General features: G+C 50.6%; 7 protein-coding genes across 7 annotated transcripts; 5 read left to right on the top strand and 2 right to left on the bottom strand.

Annotated features, from left to right (window-relative positions):
* Window positions 1–3079: 3079 nt before the first annotated feature.
* Window positions 3080–3723, top strand: POX_e06689 (uncharacterized protein; the record flags this gene model as incomplete). The annotated part of the gene is made up of 2 exons (XM_050115505.1): window positions 3080–3378; window positions 3447–3723. The coding sequence occupies 2 exons, from the start codon at window positions 3080–3082 to the stop codon at window positions 3721–3723; spliced, it is 576 nt and encodes a 191-aa protein (XP_049967965.1).
* An 894-nt stretch (window positions 3724–4617) lies between these two features.
* POX_e06688 (37S ribosomal protein mrp4) lies at window positions 4618–5816 on the top strand (the record flags this gene model as incomplete). Its single annotated transcript, XM_050115504.1, has 3 exons — window positions 4618–4648; window positions 4718–4921; window positions 4993–5816. The coding sequence occupies 3 exons, from the start codon at window positions 4618–4620 to the stop codon at window positions 5814–5816; spliced, it is 1059 nt and encodes a 352-aa protein (XP_049967964.1).
* Window positions 5817–6630: 814 nt separating this feature from the next.
* On the bottom strand, window positions 6631–9291 carry POX_e06687 (uncharacterized protein; the record flags this gene model as incomplete). The annotated part of the gene is made up of 2 exons (XM_050115503.1): window positions 6631–7587; window positions 7708–9291. The coding sequence occupies 2 exons, from the start codon at window positions 9289–9291 to the stop codon at window positions 6631–6633; spliced, it is 2541 nt and encodes an 846-aa protein (XP_049967963.1).
* A 1084-nt stretch (window positions 9292–10375) lies between these two features.
* POX_e06686 (uncharacterized protein) lies at window positions 10376–12703 on the top strand (the record flags this gene model as incomplete). The annotated part of the gene is made up of 11 exons (XM_050115502.1): window positions 10376–10913; window positions 10972–11207; window positions 11263–11315; window positions 11378–11449; window positions 11507–11620; window positions 11682–11949; window positions 12024–12045; window positions 12119–12216; window positions 12275–12339; window positions 12390–12425; window positions 12490–12703. The coding sequence occupies 11 exons, from the start codon at window positions 10376–10378 to the stop codon at window positions 12701–12703; spliced, it is 1716 nt and encodes a 571-aa protein (XP_049967962.1).
* Window positions 12704–14407: 1704 nt separating this feature from the next.
* POX_e06685 (uncharacterized protein) lies at window positions 14408–16145 on the top strand (the record flags this gene model as incomplete). The annotated part of the gene is made up of 8 exons (XM_050115501.1): window positions 14408–14420; window positions 14481–14826; window positions 14889–15012; window positions 15066–15081; window positions 15169–15268; window positions 15319–15338; window positions 15391–15514; window positions 15614–16145. The coding sequence occupies 8 exons, from the start codon at window positions 14408–14410 to the stop codon at window positions 16143–16145; spliced, it is 1275 nt and encodes a 424-aa protein (XP_049967961.1).
* Window positions 16146–16762: 617 nt separating this feature from the next.
* POX_e06684 (Mitochondrial glycine transporter YMC1) lies at window positions 16763–18024 on the bottom strand (the record flags this gene model as incomplete). Its single annotated transcript, XM_050115500.1, has 4 exons — window positions 16763–16793; window positions 16874–17502; window positions 17567–17703; window positions 17919–18024. 4 exons carry the CDS (start codon window positions 18022–18024, stop codon window positions 16763–16765), a joined length of 903 nt encoding a protein of 300 aa, XP_049967960.1.
* Window positions 18025–18513: 489 nt separating this feature from the next.
* Window positions 18514–21636, top strand: POX_e06683 (Translation initiation factor IF-2; the record flags this gene model as incomplete). Its single annotated transcript, XM_050115499.1, has 3 exons — window positions 18514–18537; window positions 18609–21423; window positions 21485–21636. 3 exons carry the CDS (start codon window positions 18514–18516, stop codon window positions 21634–21636), a joined length of 2991 nt encoding a protein of 996 aa, XP_049967959.1.
* Between the last annotated feature and the right edge of the window lie 284 nt (window positions 21637–21920).

Genomic DNA, 21920 nt, shown 5'->3' with positions numbered 1-21920 from the left:
CCTTTGTTATTTTGGTGTGTTTGTGCTTGTCTGCGGGTAGAAACTCGAGCTATGCCGGTCATGATCGTCAGCAGACTTCTTGACTGGGAAAACTGACGTTTCGGACATGACTCCGAATAAAAGTAGAATCTGAACACGCGGATTAAAAAAAATATTTTGGAGGCAGACCCTGGTTGAGTTCATCTTCGTGCCGAGAAATCCGAGCATGTCGCCCTTCAGACAGGAGCACTAGGCTGTCTTTTCGGCTCACGAAAATGACTCGAAAACTCCAAACTCTGTATAAGCATGCATAAAAAAGACTAGTTTTTATTGGGAAACGAAACAAATGGAAATTCGAGCCCAATGAAAAGTGTGAACTGTCAATAGGCGAGACTGCTGTTACAATAGAGCCTTGGGTTGCTGATATTGTCTTGAAAAATGCCCCCTTTCTTTTGATATGGACCGTCCGGGAGAAGCATCTTTATTGTGAATGTGTAGCATTTGGCAACGACACATGTTTTCTTTCAAAGTTGAAATCAATACGACGGCAAAAATAAATAATGGATTCCCGCGACAAGTATGGCCAGATTAAATTTCAAGTCTTGTGACGTTGTCCACCACCAGAAAATTCCGGAGAAGGCAATGAAACTTTACAAACTTTGAAGCAAAATGGCACAACCCTCTCGGAAAAAAAACTCTGATTCTCTGCTTGTGGTCATTTCTAGCACGCCGCGAGGTTGATGACTTGGTATGCCGCATGATCTGACCTGCTCAGGTGGGCCACGTTACAGCGAGGGTCCGTATGACCCGAGTGAGAGAGCCTGAAGAAATACCCATGTAGATCTACTTTGTACTCATTACGACTTCCGACTACACGCGTAAAGACCCTTGTCCCGTCGGCGCAGCTATATGATATTCATAGATAGTTCCAAGACTGCCCAGGGCGCTCTCTTTTGCGAGTGAGAGTGTGGACGCTGGCCCATTCCACGGGGGTCTATCGGTTACCACAGTTGACGGGCCGACGGGTGTTGGTGGATCACTAACCGTACATGCAGGAATGGACTAAGGTTCACAACATCCACCAAGACTGTAGTTTGAACTATCTTGTTCGATCCATGGAGATCGTAGATATCCGAAAGCTTATCCCTTTGCTTCAGGGACAGCCGTGCAACTCTTAGAAATGGGAAGTCATAATATTTCCAGAAATTGCCACAGATGCACTCCTAGCCCCCAAGTGTAAATCAGAGCATACTACGGAGTCGAGTGGACGGATATAGGCACCTGGAATGCCACTGGAGAGAAATCCGTAGGTAGACAGGAGTAACGGAGTAACTCGAGATTATCCGTGGGTATGAATACCGCCTCGGGTAACCAGATGACCTTAGCAGAGTTTAGTCTTGAGCAACTGCCTGCCTTACTTGAAAGCATGCATGCACTGTAGTAGCGTTTTGACATTAGATCTCAACGTCGAGATGGATTTGCCACGATTCGGTCAGATGCTGATCTGCAGCATGGCACAATACGTATGGTGGAGTCAACCTTAAGTCTCTTCCAAGTCCAGGGATACTTGATTGGCAAGACCAGGCAGGTATGTCTGACAGGGCTGAGAGTGGCGAATGCTCGGCAAGTTATGAGTGGATGGGCACGCCCGGCACACACATCCATACTGTACATCTGGCATGCTCACCGAATCGGAAGCAATCTATTCCCTTGATCTTGCAAGTGCGTACGGCAAGTGCATGGAATGTACTGACAATATCAGGCGCTCAAAACCGTTCCCTGTCGTTTTTGTGCACCCAAGTTCATGCCAGAACGGATCGCATCCGACCGAGAGCCAAGGACGACTCTTCCTGGAACTTCCTACCGCTAGGCAGCCACAATATTGTATGGCAACAAACGCGTCGGAGTGGGGATTGAAAGATCTTGGCGCCGGTACGTTTCATCGACAGTCATTACATCGAGAGTCGATGATTACAGTCACCCTTACACGTGTGGATGTATCAATGTCCTGAACTTCTCATACACGCTGGACGAGATATTGGCGGATGACATCAGCCGTAGGATAACCTGCAGGATCATGGGCATGGCGGTGTGGCTCAAGTAGCTACAAAAGCACGCGCAGCTGCCGTGTCACTGCCTCACTGGGGGCCATGAAGCCAGCGGCAGATAAGACCAAGTTGGGAGCGGTGAGACAGCGCGGTTCGTTTCCACAAGACGGTAACATTACAGCCGAAGGATGAGCCATCCTGTCTAGTAGTGGGCCGACGGGTTCCGTGACTGCGAGAGGTTTTGTTACCACTGGTAATGAATGTGTACGGGCCGCGATCCGTCGGCACCCGCGACTCAGCCTTACGAGATCAGGTATGTCAGCCTGCACAGCCACAAGCTTGTCGTCGTTGCAGTGTCCCAACTCAACGCGTAGGCCATGCAAATTGAGACATTAAATTCCGGTAAATGTGGCGATGCATATCTTGCTGGGAAAATAACAAGGCAGGAGTACCTGAACTCCTGATATAATTAGAATGCGTAGAGCGAGCAGGAGGCTAATCACGCAGCAAGCTGGAGCCTGGGGCTGCGCCTCGGAGTTCTGGAAATTGCGTGCCCCGCCGTCGATGTGGGGGCAGTTCCGTCAGCCCTGTCGCCCCGGAATACGCATCATGCATACTGTAATGTACGAGCGACATCAATCTATACAGAGTGAACGTCTGACACGGGGAGTGAAGAGAGAACATCGAGAGATGGCTAGTAATGAAGACTATTGGTAGTTGAATCACATGGACTCTGATGGCTCGTTTTGTCCTTCTTGATCTCCACTTTTCCAGTGGCTTGACGTGACTGATGGTATGCATCAGCTGAAACTCGCTCGGGTGCAGTACCAGGTACCCAATCGACCTTGGCAATCGCTGGTTTCTTCGAGGTAGCCCGGTACATCACCCGAGGGATGGTACCGAACTTATTTAAGGGCAGCTCATGACCCCTCCTCATCCCTCCATCATAAATCAACTTTCAACTCTTCACCTCAACCCACCACGTTCAAACCACCCCCATCGTCTACTTTTTTCTTCTTTGAACACTTCAACACCTCAGCTTCATACCAATCATGTCTGGCTACGGTGACTACAATCAAGGCTACAACCAAGGCTACAACCAGGGCGGTTACGGCCAACAGGGCCAAGGCTATGGCCAGCAGGGCTATCCCCAGCAGGGCTACCAACAGGGTGGCTACGGACAAGAGTACGGACAACAGCAGCAGCCCAACTACCGCCAGGGTCAGCCTGCCTCCAACGACTACTATAACTCCGGCTCTCAACAGCAATACGGTGGCCAGCAAGGTTACGGTCAGCCTCAGCACCAGTACGGTGAGCAGCAGGGCTATGGCCAAGACCAGCACCGCGCTGGGTATGTACAGTCTTCCTATCAACACTCTCCCCCATAAATCAACAGTTCAACTAACACTCTCACCACAGTTATGACCAGCAACAAGCCCCAGGCGCAGAGGGCGAGCGTGGTCTCGCCGGTGCACTTGCCGGTGGTGCCGCAGGTGGATTTGCAGGCCACAAGGCCAACCACGGTATTCTTGGCACAATCGGTGGAGCCATCATTGGCAGCATCGCCGAAGATGCCATGAAGAAGCACAAGCGTGATGCCAGCCCCGCCAACCAGGGAGGTCCTTATGGCCCTCCTCAGTCTCAGCACGGCGGTGGCGGTATGATGGACCAGCTCGGCAGCTTCTTCAAGAAGTAAACGACTCGCACACTCTACCCGATTCGCGAAATTGACGTCACGCCTTGGCTGGATTGCCTTTCTTTTGTCGATATCCTTATCCTTACGACTTACATTGTTATGATCCACTTTTTGCACTACATTTATGCGACCTGTATTTTATCCTAGATTCTTGTTCGAGAATACATTCTTATGAATTTCAGTTTGCCAGCGAGGTTTGTAGGCTCTCAAGAATATCCTCACATACCATGCACTACATACTTGACGGCTTTCAAACCCCATCTATTCTAGAAATGATTGAGGTCGTCCTTGATCAGCTCAGCGATTTGACCGCGTGCGGGAAGTCTGGACGATGCTTTCCACAAATTGCATTGTAGTCTCGTTGGTGCTATGCAAAGCTTTTAGTTCCATAGGCCTCCCGAGTCTCACAGATAATCTATCCCTATTTGCACAAAAAGAGTAAGAATTTACTCAGCATACTCATGGTGACATTCAAATGAGTGTGGTGGGAAGAAACAGCTTTTTTCGCCTGAGTCGACGCGTTGGACCATACATTTGTTGTTGAACCCAGGGTGGACGGTGAAATAGTGGGCATTTTAAATTACAACTACAAGACCGTTTCCTCCCTTGATAGGATATTTGAAGCGCAGAGTGAAATTGATTGTCACAGATATCATCTGAAGCTTAATCCCGCCTTATCTCGTGACGACCACAGTCGGAGATCTATTCGGATTCTCCATAGATTCCAGGCGTCACCGCCCACTTTGGAGTAGCGCGGATTCGTCCGCGTGGAGTCCTGAGGCATCAAGGCCAGACAATACTCCGGTCGTCGAGTGCCAAGCCCGACAAAAGTTCGCGCGGACAAGACCATCACAAAAAGCAGTCTTGCATCCACATCCAGCAACGATATTCAAGATGATTGTCCGGAAGTTTCTTGTGCGGCAGGGTGAGTGGACATTTTGGACTTCTCGATTCGACTCCTTGATGCGTTTCTCCTGACATAGATATGTACTAGGCCGCCAATTGTTCGCTCTGAACCGCCAGGCCCCGGCCTTCATCCGATCCCTCTCCTCAGAGATTCCAAACGAGACATCTATTCAGACTCCCTCCGCAGGGACAGCCCAGCTCGCCCGGAACCCTGTTGATGGAAATCTTCAGCCTTCAAGCAATTCTTCCACATCTTCACCTCGAAATCAATGGGGTGAACTGGAGCGACGCAGTGAGTAGCCCTGATAGAAACCCGGGCGCGATTGCAAAGAGCCCGAGACGCTGAGTACATTCACCCTCCAGGGCACAAATTCAACACTCTTGGATCTGCCGTACAAGAGTCCTACGATCCTGAAGACGTCCTTCGTAATCCTCCCAGCCCCTCCGATGTTACCCTCGAGATGCTGCTTGCCGCCGGCACACACATGGGTCACTCAACATCGCGATGGAACCCGCAGAACTCGCGCTACATCTTCGGTATCCGCGAGGGCATCCATATCATCTCGCTCGACGTGACAGCCGCGTACTTGCGCCGCGCTGCCAAGGTCGTTGAAGAGGTCGCCGCTCGTGGTGGTATCATCCTCTTCGCTGGTACTCGCAAGGGACAGAAGCGGTCTGTCGTTCGCGCTGCGGAGCTTGCCAAAGGTTACCACATCTTTGAGCGTTGGATCCCAGGCTCCCTGACCAACGGCCAGCAGATTCTCGGACACTGCCAGACCAAGGTCGTCAATGCTATGGACCAGGAATTGACCAAGTTTCGTGTTGACCTTGCGGATCGCCCTTCCGTCAAGCCAGACCTGGTGATCGTGTTGAACCCTCTTGAGAACGTTGTGCTGCTGCACGAATGTGGCCTGAACAATGTGCCCACAATTGGTATCATCGATACCGATGCTGACCCTACTCGCGTCACCTACCCCATCCCCGCCAACGACGACACTCTCCGGGGCACGAACCTGATTGCTGGCGTTCTCGGACGCGCCGGCGAAGCTGGCCAGGAACGTCGTTTGAAGATTGCACGTGAAGGAAAGACGACATATGAGCCCATTACGTCCCGTCAACTCCGTCTGGATCCTCTTACGGGTACAGCTCCTCCTGGCTCGGAGTTAGAAAAGGGTAACCGGGATTAGGCTTGACGAGGTTGAAGTTCTTTTCTGCGCAGTGCCACCCTTCTGGCCGTGTATTGTATAGATGGGCTGTTTTTTTTTCTTTTCTAGTGGGCGTTAAAATAACATGTATTAACAATTGCTTAGTATACGATGATCCGCAGAATCTATTGCATTTGTCGTGTTCACATATCTTTGTCAAATAGTGTTGCGTATCGTGCTGATTCCACTTAGTATTCCATTGACCTAGCTTCCGAGAAGTGAAGAATGAGAAGCTCGTGCGAAAGAAATGCATGAGACTTTATTGATTCGCCCTTCTCACTGTTGACTTGGACTGGATTGAGCATGAAGATCTGTCTGAACAAGACCGTGATCCCAGTCTTCAGGTACGAGCTAATCCGGACGTCTGCGTTCGAGGTTTCGCCGCTCCAAATGTCTTTCCACTACGTGATGGGACTACAAAACATTATGTTTCATCTTGATTTCCTAAGGTCCCCCATGCCCACAGCACAGTAGAAGAAGCCATGAAAAGTCGGGATTCCCGAAATGGATGTGGATAAAGGCTACACATGGTGAGGGATACCTGCACGGACCTGGACTTTTTCTCGTGGCGCAAAGTGGGAGAGGGAAGTCGAGCTACTCTGCTCAAGTAAGAAAGGAAATGCAGCTGCGCTTAAGGAAATTTCTTTGCGTATACGGCTTACATTCCCCTGGTTCGAATCTCTAATTGCTCTAACTCATGGCTGTATAAGATTTGCTGCTTTGAATTTTCAACATTGGGCTCCATGAGTAGATGTCACGTAAACTGAATGAGTATGATAGCATGACCAAGCGTCCTTCAAGCCTTGATAGTGAAGACAAGACGTCCCTGAGGATCGATGCCCTTAGGCACAATCTCCTGGCCGGAGCTAGTCATAACTCGCCGAGTATCGTTGTGGTGTAGAATAACATCCAATTCTTTCCATGCTGGCACAAATCCAGCGGATTCATCACGCTCAAAGTGCACAAAGACCTTTTCCTCGGTCGAGCTATAGCTGAGCGTGTACACTGCAGTCTTGGGATGTCGAGAAATTCCATCATCCTCATACCAGGTGTTGGTGAAGACTGTGTCATGAGAGCTACCTTGAGGCGGGAAAATTTCCACGCCGCGGTAGTCATCGATCTCACTGACGCCCTGGGAGGCTGCTGTTGTGTCATCGGGGATGCGAGTGTGGACATCTTTGCCCACTGGGATCGCACCGCCAATCTTGGCAATCAATGGGATACTCTGGCGCCATTGTGACTCGACATCGACCCATTGACCAGATGCCAGGTAATTGTAAGGAGCGTTCATGTTGACGTAGCCATAGTCAAAGACATCGCCTGTTTTGCGCGGAAGATAGAGTTTTGCGCTGGTGACCCCGGCACTGAAGACACCACCGACGAGGATGGTGTCGCCCAGCCAGAACTGCTGTTCTCCATCCTTGAGAGTCTTGTTATTCCAGACTTCTGGATCGGACTCGTAGCCCCATCCGATCCATCTCTGGACAGGCAGTGCGTCTCTGTGACTCTCGAGAGAGAGTGAGTAGATGTAAGGGAGTATCTCGTAGCGGCGTTTGATTGCGTCGCGAACCAGGTGGGTGATCTCCGGGTACATGAAGGGCTCGATGACCTCACCGACGGAGTTGTTATCGGGAGATGTTTTGAAGCAGTTGATGGCGAATCGAGTGGACATGCAGCCTAGCTGAATCCAACGCAGGAGAAGCTCGGGCGATGGTTGAGGGCCCTCGAACCCACCGATATCGTGTCCCTCGCACTAGGATTTTAATCGATTTAGCTTTTCAATGCGGGACTTTCTTCGTGGGAAATGTACAGGCGTGCCTCTCATTCTCGTTTGGTCTGTGCTTTTTCCAATAAAGACTGGGGATTTTCTCACCTGGAGTAGTGACATGCCGGCATTCAACGAGAGGGCGGTTGAACCCTTCATACTGTCCCAGCTTGTGACGTTGTCGCCACTCCATGTACTCGCAGAGTATCGCATCGTACCTGGAGTAGCACTACGGGTAAGAACAAAAGGTCGCACATCGGGTTCCACATCCACAAGAGCATCGTGGGAAGATTTGCCCATCAGCTCCGTGTGTAGAGCACGCCCCCATTGACCGACATTGTTCTCGGCTGCCTTTTTCGCCTCTCCGTTGACCATGGTGTCATCCAAAGCCAGAGTCCAGTCGTCATTTGGCAGGGTGTACTCGTTATTGTCATTCCACATGCCGTCAATGCCGACCTTCTTCAGGCTCTTCACTCCCTCGAACCACCATTTAAAAGCAGCCTCCGAGGTGAAGTCAATGTGACATCCATCATCACCAGTAGCGCCTCCGGCACTCCACAAGCGCATGTAGCCAGGCTTCCCCGTGTCTGGATCGGTGAAGAATCCATTAGCATCAATGAGATGCTGGAAGGCAGGGTGTGACGCTAGTAGGAAAGGTTTAATATTGGTGATCAGACGAATTCCATGCTCGTGCATTTTGGATATCCAGTCTTGGGGGTCCGGAAAGCGGTCGTTGTTCCACGTAAAAACGTTGCGGACTTTGGGCTCTACGGGTGCAATGGAATATCCCGAAGACATCTGATGGGCTGAGCAGGGAATTCTATGCTCCTTGAGCTTCTCCGCGAAATTCAAGAGCGCCTTGTCCGCATCATCCAGCATGGTATACTTGTAGCCACCCGAAATGTACCCATACGCCCAGCGAGGTACCAACAGTGGGAAGCCAACCAATTCAGCGTAGGAGCGAACCACTTCCTTAATCGTTCGGCCAACAATCATGTATTGTTCCAACCCACCGTAGTCTTGCCGGTAGATTTTGAAGTGACCCCAGAGACCATCGATTTCAGATCCCACCGACCAAGAGCCACGGCCATGCGTTGTAGAGAAGAGGGCCACACAGCCTTCCGGTGACGCTTTGATCAATAGGGGAATATGCTTGTAGAGAGGGTCGCTTGTATGGACATTGTAGCCAAAGCAGTCGGTCGCAGAAAGCTGGAAATGACGTCCAGTCAGATCCATCGGAGCAGCCTTCTCTCCCAGACCAACGTGAAGTGCTTCCCGATCATGCACCGAGTAGTATGCAACGCCCGGCCCGTCGGCAAGGTATGACTTCAACGGCAGGTCGCGGTGCAGCGGCTCTTTCGCGTCCTTCCACGAGAGCGTCACGACGGGTGTGTGCTCCCATTCAACTGTCGCTCTCACCCCAGCGATGTCGATGATTTTGGAGGATCCCTCCACTCGAGTTGACACATCTAGACCTTTCAGATTGGTCTCGGGTTTGGTGACATTGGGATAGGGCGGGAGGGGGTGTTTTGCTGATGAGAAAGTGACCCGAAATAAGTTTTGACGGATCGCTTCAAATGTGAAGTCGAAATCTGTCTTGCCAGATGAGCTGCGGAGCTGCACAGTGGCATCCAACTGCTCACTGGTGGCTACTGGCTGGTATCCCCTAGGGCAGAATTCCTTTTGAGGCATCGCGCAAGAATCCGCACTCGAGTGAGTGTTTGTGGGAAATGAGAGAGATTGATTTTGGGAAGTTCAGTCAGAGGCAAATTGGAAGCGTTTTAAATCGGCACTATCGATGCAACCTTGCTCTGCATTCCATATGCACTTCATCCAGTGTTTACACCCCGCGATCGGACAATGGGGGATCACGACCGAGGAGAACCCCACGGGGAGTTGCAGTATACAATCGGGGATCGGGGCACATCTCCGAGAGGCGATGATGATTCGCGGACTTGTGCCGCTCTCGTGAATGTCAAGTCCTCTCCAAGACTCGACGAAGAGAACAGAAACATCGGCGATCGGCACTCATTTGGACCTATGCGTCGTAGCGATGCGTCTTTTGGGTTGCCGCTTGGCCCCGCAGTCGCCAGGCCGACGTTGTTCGGAAGCCAAGTCAACGTTCGAAGAGGTCTCAAGCGCCCACGTCAACCCCCACGGTCTGGCCGAACCTTGCTTGCTCCTCTATACGCTTCGAAAGGTTGCCGATCACGTCGGTGTTGCGAGCCGAAAATCATTAGTCTAAACCTTGGGTCCTTATTCTTAATCCATCTCGGCAAACATCCGTGAATGACACAGCCCTTTCTTGCATAGCGGCAATTGAAATGGACCAGCGACGGAATACACTTGAGGTTGTCAGCTTTTCATTCGTTCCCATCAGCAACGCCACCTGTATGCAGTCTCATGGTGGTGGTTCAAGGTCTTCTACAGAAGTGGAATTGTATGATACTTGCAAGATTCGCCGCATAGGCCGTCATTGAATTGGGGATAGTCTTCGGACTAGAGCTGCGAATCTCCGAATGGATAGCATGCAAAGGTTTTACCCCACGGGGTACAACCCGCATTCCTTGACCCCAGAAAGCCCCCTCAACCAGTGAATGGACTTGGCTTGGCCGATCCTTTCCAAGATTGATATAACTATGGATTCCCATCTCCTCCTCTTCTACAGGTCTCGGCAGTTTGGTGGTCTTTTTCCGTTCAAGCAAAGCGACTTCTCTACTAGCACCTCCGACCGTATTTTGTCTGTGGTCATCTCAAATCTCCTGCACTGCTCAGAATGATGTCGCAGCAGGAAGAGATCTCTCCATCGAAGCCTCAGCGGGACAACTTTGTTGAGTCTATTCATGCCGATGAAGCAGGCAAGATCCCAACGGCAATCCACGTGGACCATGTTTCGAAGCAGGATCAGGCCCTTCAATTAATTGAAGATGCGGGCTATTCAACAACCCTCACACCGGAGAACAACAAGAGGGTGTTGCGGCGAATCGATTTACGTCTGCTACCAATTCTACTTTCCATATATTTTTTGCAACAGCTTGACAAGTCAACGCTGGCCTATGCCTCGGTTTTCGGTCTCGTCGAGAAGGCTCATCTCCATGGCGACATGTATTCTTGGTTGGGATCCGTCGTCTACCTTGCTCAACTGGTCGCTCAGCCGCTGGTATCTTATCTCTTGGTCAAGGTCCCAATGGGAAAATTCATGGCCGTTTCAGTGTTACTATGGGGTATCTCGTTATCCTGTATGGCGGCTGCAAACAACTTCGCGGGATTACTGGTCTGCCGTCTTTTTCTCGGCTTTTTTGAAGCTGGAATTGGTGAGTCTGTTCGCTGTCCCAATTAAAGACTTTGTGCGCCGTATACTGACATGAATAGCCCCGGCTTTCATTGCAGTCACACAGATGTGGTACCGTCGCCTGGAGCAGCCTGTTCGGCTAGGTTCCTGGTATGCGATGAATGGGGTCGTTAATATGGTGCGTTCTGGAGGTCCTCCTGTTGTTGTCAGTGCTCCACTGTTCATTTGCCGTATGCTTAAATTGTCCCTTCAGCTTGGCAGTCTCATTACCTATGGCCTAGGCCACATTGATTCTCCGGTCTTCGAGCCGTATCAGGTAGGATAAGGAAGAATCGGTCTATGAAGATTCAATTACTGATATTTAGAATCAGATCATCTTCCTGTTCTTTGGCCTCATCACTATTGGTGTTGCCCTGGCTGTTCTGTAAGTCATCACTCTGCACGAACTGGCTACCCTGAAACTATTACTTATTTCCTGGTCCAAAGTCTTTTTATGCCTGATTCTCCAACGACGGCCAAATTCTTGAATGAAGAAGACAAATTGGTGGCGATTGAAAGGTGTGCATTTTCAGACATGGGTGATAAAACAAATAATCATCGCTGACCGGTCGATAGATTACGAATGAACCAACAGGGTATTGAAAGTCATGAATGGAAATGGGATCATGTCAAGGAAGCTTGTTTGGATTTGAAGTCATGGCTGTGGTTTGCTCTGCTGATGGCGATCTCGTCAGTGCCCTTGATCATCGACATTTAGATTCTCATCTTTTGCTGACTGGTTTCCCTGTAGTATCCCCAGCGGAGGCATCTCGACCTTTGGGCCCTTGATTGTCAAGTCCTTTGGATTCAATCCCCTCAACACCATTTTGCTGAATGTGCCATTTGGCGCAGTTCAGCTCATCGCGACGATGGGCGGTGCGTGGCTGGCTACTCATTGGAAGATGAAGGGGCCAGTTCTCACGCTGCTGTGTTTGCCGCCAATCGCGGGCTGCGTTATGCTTTTGCGAATTACGCACGATGCATCCCACCGAGGGCCTTTACTTGTGGGGTACTATCTTGTGAGTCTTTGAGAACCGAATCACATCTTCATGCGGCGCTTCCAGATGACTGATGCAACTGCACCTGAATCAAGATCTCGGTATATCCTGGTATAAGTGAGTGACACGGCAATGTTTCTTTTTTTCTCCTTTGACTTGGAGAGCTCTCAATTTACTGATAATATTATAGCGCCTTTGATTTACTCTTGGTCTGCTGCCAACACGGGTGGTGAAACCAAGAAAAAAGTGACAACTGGTATATTGATTGTTGGGCAGTGTGTTGGCAATGTAGGTGCAGGGTTGAATCTTTACAGACCCCCTGAACAGAACTGACATGGATAATAAGGTTATTGGCCCTACTCTCTACACAACCGAGGAAGCTCCTCTGTATCATCGTGGACTCATCTCAAAGTATGAAACTCTTTCGAAGTCTCTGCCAAATTGAAGCTGATAAAAAGCAGTTTAATCCTCTTTATTGTCCTCTTCTGCCTCATTCTGTCAGTAGAATTACCAACAAATCATGTTTCTTTGAAAACTGCTAATTTGATCCTCTTTCTCCAGACTCAACATGGCCTATCTCAGCATCCTGAACAAGAAGCATGAAAAACAACGCGTTGCTGCGGGGAAAGAAGCCAAGGTGGTTGACCACTCGATGAATAAAGTGACAACTGCACAAACAGACAAGGCAGACGCTCCTGTGCAACTGGCCACGCAGGACAACGCGTTCAAGGACCTCACGGATTTGGCGAACGAGGACTTTGTCTACGTATACTAAAGACAAGCTACCCGATAGGTAATGGACGCTACCATTCCTCACTATGACATTCCTGTTTCTTTTATGGGCTTTGCACCTTTAACAGTCCTTTCGATATTTCCGATTTGAGTGCGTGGAAAAAACTGACTAATTGGTTTGACGGGTTCGGACGCAATGGTTTCTCTAAACCCTGAGCTTCCCGTAGATCTTGGGCATGCTATTCGGGGTCAGCACGTTCTCTCGATGAAGTGGCAGCGGTGCCAAATTGAAAGTTCACAGACTAAATTATCTCCACGTTTGAATTTGCCACTTAATGTAAAGTAAATGCAGTATCAGTATAGTGGCTCCTGATCCATCAACACAGTGACTGTCGAGTGTCGACTCGTCCCCGAATTGGCCCGATCTCCACTCGGAGGACAGCGCCGAACCCCGCATTTCCTCTACGTTCAATCCAGGCTCTTCCTCGGAGTTGTCGGTGTTCGTGAGTGCTAACTGACGCGCGCTAAGTCTGATTTCCAGCCTGAGCAATCGAATGCAGACTGACGATTCTCTGCACGTTCTGCCGGCACCGGTCGGGAAAAAGCGGATTCCAGTACGTGGATACTAGACGCAGACGACGATGTTGCCAGGTGCTGGTCTTGTGCGAGGCCAGATTTAGGGAAGAGACCGCTCATGAATATCCTTTTTAGAAAGCATGTAGTGCCTGTCGGCAGTCCAAGGTCAGTAATGAAGTCCCTTGTGTTTGTATTAGGTCTCTTTGGGAACTTTGCACTAAGCCTCAAGCCGTTCCAGGTCCGATGCGATGGTGACAGGCCATGCGGGAGGTAAGGAGATATGATGATGAACTAGAAGAAGACGGCGATTGAATTTTTCTCAAGATGTCAAAAATTCGAGAGACAATGTGTCTTTTATGAAGCACCTAAAGATCCTGTTGCAGAGTAAGATGCGTGATCGGTCATGCCATTGACTGATTCTCGGGTTCTCATGCGATTTTTATATGGTCTGACAGATTGCTAGGCGATTCGATGCGGTCGAGTCAGAAGTTCTTCATCTAAGGAGACAACTGAACGAGATAAAAGAATGTCTACGAGAAACTCGTTCATCTCCAACGAGCATAACCCAAGCCGCGTTTTCTCAATCATCTCGGCCACACGCACGATCTCTCGGGGGTGAGAACCCAGGCGAAGAAGTGATTTCCCGTCGCATCAACTATCGCCGCGGAAACGATCTTTCTTCCTTTACCTATCTACAGCCGTCAAATACAAGTGTTATCGATGATTCTGGCACACGGGTGGTGAATTGCGCTGCCTCCAGCCCAGGCTATGGATCCAGACAACGAACATCATCACACGCGGTAGTTCAGCAGACATTGAAACGAAAGAGATGGTGTTTTGAGATCCGCGACGAAGCCGTGGTAGACTTCATTGCAAAAGGTCTTATCTCAAAGGAATGTGCCGCTGCATACTTCAAGACGTGGGTACACATGTTTGGACCTTCCGAGATTTTTACCGATCTAACTTGACACTTTCCTGGGGATTTTGGGGGCAGTTTCTTTGAGGGTTGCGTACGTGAGCACTAGATCCCAAGTACATATGGAAGTGGAACTAACCAAGCCTAATAATCAAGGACAGATATATTCCGATATTTGACCCAGGATACGATACCTTCGATTCGGTGCGGGAACGTAGCAGTATCCTACTCAATGCTCTGTGTACCATTGGCAGCATGATTGATACAAGTGAGTCTACCAATTTCAAGATTTCAGAGGATGTCTCTTTCTAATGAGCTCTCGGCCTAGATGCTAACGGTTCCATGTCTGAAATACTACATGGCGAGTTGAAGAAGTGGATCAATGTCATTATTCAAAACAAAACCTTGAACTCTCTCGAATCAGTGCAAGCAATGCTGGTTGTTGCTTGCTACTCAGCGGACCGCCTTCTCATTCTGTCATTTGCCATGCGAATGGCACTCGATCTCGGGCTTCACGAAGCTTTTGGGATACTGACCGATCGACTGACGGCTAGAAATGACGATGACATTTACAGTGGTAGTAGCTATGGTGACCCTCGTCATGATGCCGAGGAAGAAAAGGTGCTCATGCGAAAGTCAAGGACGTGGTTCGGGCTTCTTGTTTTGGAACACATGTCAGTTCAGCATCTGAGCGCTCATGTAACCCAGATCCTCTCTCTGATGACTTTCCAAACAGTTTTCGTGTAGATGCTGGCAAGCCACCCGGGATTTGCTTGCTCGGCAACCCACGTCGCTGTCGAATCCTTTTGAGTCATCCTTCATCGACTATCCTGGATCTTCGCCTTTTCTCCCAAGTCGAGGTAAGCCGCTCACACAGCAATTCATTTCATAGCTGACATATTAGTTTCAATAGCTCAATATTCTGAGAGGTAAGTGAGACCAGGCAGCTTGCTGGGAGATGCAACTGGCAACCAGACAGGAGTTATGATATCCCAGTTTTTTAATATGCTCAACAGCAACAATCAATGACACATTGATTCTGAACACAACACTAAACCATCATGAGATATCTGACTTTGTCCATGACATGAAGACTGATCTTGACTTGTGGTTCGAGTGAGTGGCGCAATATCTGCATTTAATCTTCAAGGCTGACATCCGGCAAGTGACTGGCTACGGATCATCGGTGAGTCCAGTCTCCACTGTCAGGCGAAAGCAGATCATTAATACCATTCCAGAGAATTGTGGCTCTGCACAGCAAGAGAAACCATATCTTCTGGTAGCCCTTCGTGTTCAAAAATGTTGGGCCGAAATGATGCTCAATTGCAAAGCACTTCGGGCGATGGGGGTAGAGAACGTGGCGTATGTTTTTTTGTTCTTTTTTGCCAATCTTCTCTGGATTGGCATTGGTATTAAATGATTCTCCTAGAAGTCATTTCACTGATTACTTGGCAACTGCAGAGCGATGACCCCCACTGAACGAGAAATACTCCTTGCCGCCAAAGCTGCCGCCCGCAGACATTTGAATCTCATCATCTTCGAACCGACCTATTACCTCGCAAAACTCAAATATGCCATGGATTTTGTCTGGGCCAAGTGTGCCTTTTCTTTTTTGCTCTTACTCAAGCTTTCACGTCTTCTTCCTGACCGGAATGAACAACATAATGAGCTCCTAGACCAGGGCAGAAGGCTGATCGAAGAGCTCAGTGGACTCGGCTCCAACAGCAATCAGCCGAGTACTGGAAACATCTATCTTCAAATCCTCAAGGTTAGCATTGAAAAGTTCGGACGTGCGTTGGAAGAGTCACAGCATTCTACTACGGATGGAACGACTACCACTTCTCCCTTTTGGGAGCTGTTTGATGCGCAGGCAGACCTGCAGTGGTTTATGCCCGAGCAGTTTGTTTCCGAGTGGGATTTTCCAGGGCTGAATCTGTTTTTCTTTCCAACGGCCATGCAAGACTTTTTCGGGGATTTCTCGCTTGCAATGTGAGGAACTCGGCGGATCTCATCGGCTTGCTGGTGAAGGGCCGCGGTTTGATTCTTCGATGGAGCGTAAAAGCACGACGACTTGATGGTGTACCGGCTTGTTCTCGCTGGCTTGGGTCTCACTTGTTTGAAGATCGCAGGAATTCGGTGCCAGCACAGCTTTTACAGGGGGCAACTTGGGTCTCAAAAATTCAACATTCAAAGCTCCAGCCGGGTAATGACTCGAGGTGTTCAAGGAGACAGGGGAGGTCCTCCCTTCTTTCCCATCGCTCGCGAGGCTTGACGGGGTGTGACACGAAAGGCGCTGACGATTGTTCAGCGACACTCCTGTCCCATCGACGAGTGAACACTAAGATGCAAATCCTACGTTAGCGAGACCAGCTATATTCTGTACAAAAGAGCTGCAGAAATCCAAATTGAAGGTTTCGTTGGTCAGAAGGCGACATCCAATCATCTGTGACTGTAGTACCGCACTACATAGATTGAAAGACAAACAAGATCATATTGGTATACAAAGATCCAAGGGTTGTTTGACAAGATGTAATGGTCTAGATTCAATGTAGTAAATGGCATCTGCAAATTGATTCGAGAGAATTGTTTTCCATATGGGGAGCTGACAGATTAGCCCAAAGCCTTCATGGCAAGCTCGACACTATGCGAGATTAGTTTTCAACCCTGGGCAGAGAATTTCATGCACGAGGGGGCCCCTTCATCTTGAGCCGTGAGACTTACACAACAAAAGTACCCGCGGATACTGGCATCGCTCTCAGGAGGGTAGGTCCAATGCCCTTCCAGAATCCACCGAAGCCCTCGAGGGCGTAGGTCTTCTTGAAGCAATCGCGCATGCTGGCATATTGCTGAGTAGCTCCAAAGCCATCGGTCTGCATCTTACTCTTTACCACGTCGAAAGGATAACTGGCGAGCCACAGTGCTTCACCGGCAAGACCACCATATGTGGCAACCTTGACAGCGGAGATATCTTCACGCTGCACATTGTTGCGCTTGGCATCCATGTTCATCATGTATTCGAATGCCATGAACCAGGTACCGTAGGCTGTTGCTTCACGGAGGATAGTCACAGCCTGACCGCGATACAAAGCGCGCACAGCGCCCCCCTGGGCAGCCAACTTCTTTACACAATCAATGGGACCAGAGTACAGGCGACCAGCGCCGTGCGGCTGAGCCTGGAGGCGAATACGAACATGCTCAATCGGACCCGAAAGGACCGAGTTCGTCACACCCGCAAATGAACCGGCCAGCCAGTACTGAGCGTAAGAAAGGGTGCTGTCGGCATATTTCTTCTTGTTCAATTCCTCAAGCTTGCGGCGAGCTTGATGGAAAGCACCAAACTGTACACTAACCTATACAAAGAGTCAGTTTGGTCCGCCATCTGGCGTCCGAACCTCCCGACGTATCGGTACTTACACACGCTCCGATTCCAATCAAGGGAGTCAAAGTGCCCTTGTAAAAGGCGGCGGGGCCCTCCTTTTTGAAGATCTGAGTGGCACAGTCCAACGCACCCTTATATTGGGAGGTGGTCTGCAAGCGGACCTTGACAATGTCTGTCAGGTCAGGATTAGACAGAGCACATTGCGAGAAGATCAGATAGTCTCAAGAGAGCAACAAACCAAACGGTTGACCTGATGGAAGAATTAGCTTTTGTCCTGATCACACGACCATTTTGTTCGGATGACGATTATGCTTCAACGAGGTTGGCAAGTAAACGTGCGCCCTTCTCGCCCTTCTCTGCTGCGTGAAGACACGATCGGACACTTACCCAGCAGCACTTGAGCGATTCCACCCGCCGCACCGGCGGCCAAATCCTTGACCGTGCGGAGAGGGTCGGTGCTCTTCGCCAGATCGTCAAATGCTTCAGACTCCATGATGTTGGTTGGGGAGGAGCAATTGATGTTCTACAACGAACAGGCACCCTTCTTGTCCCTGAGAATGCTGGAAAACGGAGATTTCGAGATCTCACCAGGTTATATCAGGAGCCAAGGGCCGCCAGAATTTAGATGCTCTTATCACGAATGGCGTCTTCTGCCCGCTGATTCGCGCGCACCGCCGACCATTTTAGGACGGGAAAGGCCGGGGTAGCGGGTTTGCCGTCGGGAAACTTATGTAAGCTGACCAGTTGGCGACCTCGATCGATGAAGTTCAAAGCTCCTCCAAAATTGGATCCGCGGCAGCGAGCGACACCGCCCGGCGACCGGAGGAAAAAGAAATCACGGAGACAAGTGGAGTCTCGTCGCGCGCAAGGCAAAAGATTGTTGAAGCTTCCGTGGCAGCACCAGACTCGCACGTTCTTTTCTTTCGAGTACACTGGGAGGATCTGGAGAATCAGATGAGGATATCTTGCTACATTCACAACTATGCACCGCCGAGTGGTCTGGAGGGTATGTTGTCGTTTTCGTCGCTGGTTTGAATGGGCCTCAAAACTAATTCGATGGAATTGCTCGCTATCTAGCTCTCGCGCCGCGTTAATTCTTCGTCGTCCAGTACTCTATCCTCGACCCATATTTCCTGCGCGCGAACATTCCAGTCCTCTGCGGTTCTCTCGGAGGCCGAAAATGGCACACGAAGTGGGCATGGCTCACCATCGTCGGCGCCCAAGTTCGGGAATCGATGGGGTGCCAGGCAAACGTCCAAGCCCATCGGTCTCAGTCCAGCAGAACAGGCCCTGCGTGATGCGATGATTGCGAAAAACAAACCTCCACCACCTTCTCCACAACCGACATCTCCCGAGTCTTTGGGCAGGGATAAGAGGATACCGGGGACACAGTACTACATGAACGGCCAGGGCAGACATGCTGTCGTGCGCCCAACCGATCAATCTGCTGACCATCGTCATCCGAATAGTCGGCACACTCGGCACTCGAGACCTCCAGGTCGGGACGATAATCGGTCGAATCGGGGCAACCGCGAGTGGACATGTCAAAACTGTCAACGACTGGTCTTCGCACGTCACAAGGTGTGCCCCTTCTGCCAGTCTCCACGCCAGGACCCTCCTAGGCCTCTCAGGCAGGACCAGCAGCGATTTAATCGGGGCTGGGATTGTCCCAGCTGTGCACAATACAACTTTGGAAGGCGGGAGACGTGTCTGTCATGCGCAACACCGAAGCCAGAGGTGCAACCCTTGGAGGCACGGAGCTCAAGGGCGGACAGGTGGGGGAACCATTCGGCACGCGAGGAGAAATTGCGCAATCTTGGTCGCTCTATTCTTGAAGAAAGCCCAGAAGCAGATTCTGTCTCCCACAGGCGCCCGTATGCGAGCGAGAACGGGCAACTTGGTCAGTTAGGACGAGGCGCTCAGACCACGTCCCATGAAATTCGCGAGCAGGAGTCTGCAAAGGCAAAGAACGAAGCACGAACGAAGGAGGCTGAATCCGAAAAAGAGGTCGATAAGAAGGACCAATGGTCATGGGATATGTCCGCGTTGGAGCAGCTGGATTCTATTGAAGGACAGGGGGCTCCAGTGGAGACGCAAAAAAAGTCCAAAAAACGAGATGGACGCCGAGACCGACAAATCTCTGAAGAGAGTGACTTTGACCCCGAGGAGCGGAAGCGTCGCCGAGAAGATCGCAAACGCCAAAGAAAAGTGAAAGAGGAGGTCTCGGCGATTCCTCTTCATCTTCCCGAGTTCATCAGTGTCAGCAATTTAGCCGATGTCATTGGTGTGCGCCCGGCCGAGTTTGTCGCTCGCATGGAGGAAATGGGCTTCGAAGACGTGACTTATAACCACGTTCTGGATGCTGAGACGGCTGGCTTGGTCGCTGCTGAGTTCAATTATGAAGCCATCTTCGACAACGGAGCCGATGATCTCGAGGCTGCGCCAATCCCGGAAGATGCCTCGCACTTGCCTCCCCGTCCCCCAGTCGTGACAATCATGGGCCACGTCGATCACGGCAAAACCACCATTCTGGACTGGCTTCGGAACTCCTCCGTGGCGGCTACCGAGCATGGCGGTATCACGCAGCACATTGGCGCCTTTTCCGTGGCCATGCCCTCTGGAAAGACGATCACCTTCTTGGATACTCCTGGTCACTCTGCATTCTTGGAAATGCGAAAGCGCGGTGCGGACGTGACTGACATTGTTGTCCTCGTCGTAGCTGCAGACGACAGTGTCAAACCCCAGACCATCGAGGCGATCAAACATGCCAGCCAGGCCAATGTGCCTATCATCGTTGCAATCAGCAAAATCGATAAGGAGGGTCGTAACCCGGATCGAGTCAAGCAAGATCTCGCGGTTCACGGTGTACACGTCGAGGACTATGGAGGCGACGTGCAAGCAATTGGCGTGAGCGGCAAGACCGGTGAAGGTATGCTTGAGCTCGAGGAAGCCATTGTAGCTCTCTCCGAGATGCAGGATCATCGTGCCGACAAGGAGGGTAATGTTGAGGGCTGGGTCATCGAGGCGACCACCAAGAGTTACGGTCGAGTGGCTTCCGCTCTGATCCGTCGTGGTACCCTTCGACCCGGCGACGTCATTGTCGCTGGCGAAACTTGGGCGCGCGTGAAGACGCTTCGCAACGAGGCCGGTCTGTCAATCCTCGAAGCCACGCCCGGCATGCCGGTGGAGATTGATGGCTGGCGAGACCAACCTGTTGCTGGCAGCGAGATTCTGCAGGCCCAGAGCGAGCAAAAGGCCAAGGACGTGGTCGAATATCGACAGGATCGTGTCGAGACCCAAAGAATGGGTGAGGACATGGTCGCTATCAACGAAGCTCGACGAGAGCTCTTGGAGAAGCGCAAGCAGGAAGATGGTGAATCAGATGATGCAGCGAGTCCCAAGACGGAGGTCTCTGGGCCCAAATCCGTCAACTTCATCGTCAAGGCCGATGTCACTGGATCTGCTGAGGCCGTTTTGAACTCGCTGGCTGCCATTGGCAACAATGAGGTCTATGCCAATATCGTGCGCTCGGGTGTTGGCCCGGTCACCGAGTTCGATATTGAACACGCAGCCAGTGCGGACGGCAAAATTGTCTCCTTTAATATGCCCATTGATCCCAGCATGAGTCGACTTGCTGAACAAATGTCCGTGACAATTATGGATCACAACATCATCTACAAGCTCATCGACGACGTGAAAGACGTTCTGAGTGAATACCTTACGCCATTGGTCACTCAACGCGTGACGGGCGAGGCTGAAATCGGCCAGATCTTCGAGATTACAATCAAGGGTCGCGAGAAGACATCTATTGCCGGCTGTCGTGTACGAAACGGACTGGTCAACAAGACCAAGAAGGTCCGCGTAATCCGCGGTAACGAAACTGTCTATGATGGTAAGAGGGCACATTGTGTATCCTTTCTGGGTAAAATCGAGAGCTAACGTGTATCATCTAGGCATGATGTCCTCACTCAAGAACGTCAAGAAAGACGTGACTGAGATGCGCAAAGACACCGAGTGTGGTATTGCATTTGATGGCTGGGCCGACTTCGCTGTCGGTGACCACATTCAGTGCTACGAAGAAATCCACGAGAAGCGACACCTGTAATGATCGCCTCGCCTCTGAACAGCAGAGACTCTACCGGTATGGACATGCTTGATATTGATATCCAGTCGATTCTGCGACCTGTCCGTACCTCATGTCTCCCCACCTGCTCTCATTCCCTGATCCATCACCCATCATATTGTACTTTAAAAATCTCCACCATACTTCACATGTCGCGCATCGTGGCATGGGGGTGCTCCCCGTCATTTGATTCCGGTCATTGGCCGCGACAGCGAAAAACTAGAGCATTCTGCAGGCAAGGATAGACAGCAGGTATAATGCATGTA

Source organism: Penicillium oxalicum, chromosome V (assembly GCF_001723175.1).
Source record: "Penicillium oxalicum strain HP7-1 chromosome V, whole genome shotgun sequence".
Lineage (NCBI taxonomy): Eukaryota > Fungi > Ascomycota > Eurotiomycetes > Eurotiales > Aspergillaceae > Penicillium > Penicillium oxalicum.
Note: the sequence above shows the minus strand (reverse complement) of the source record. Positions and strands in the feature narration are given on the sequence as shown.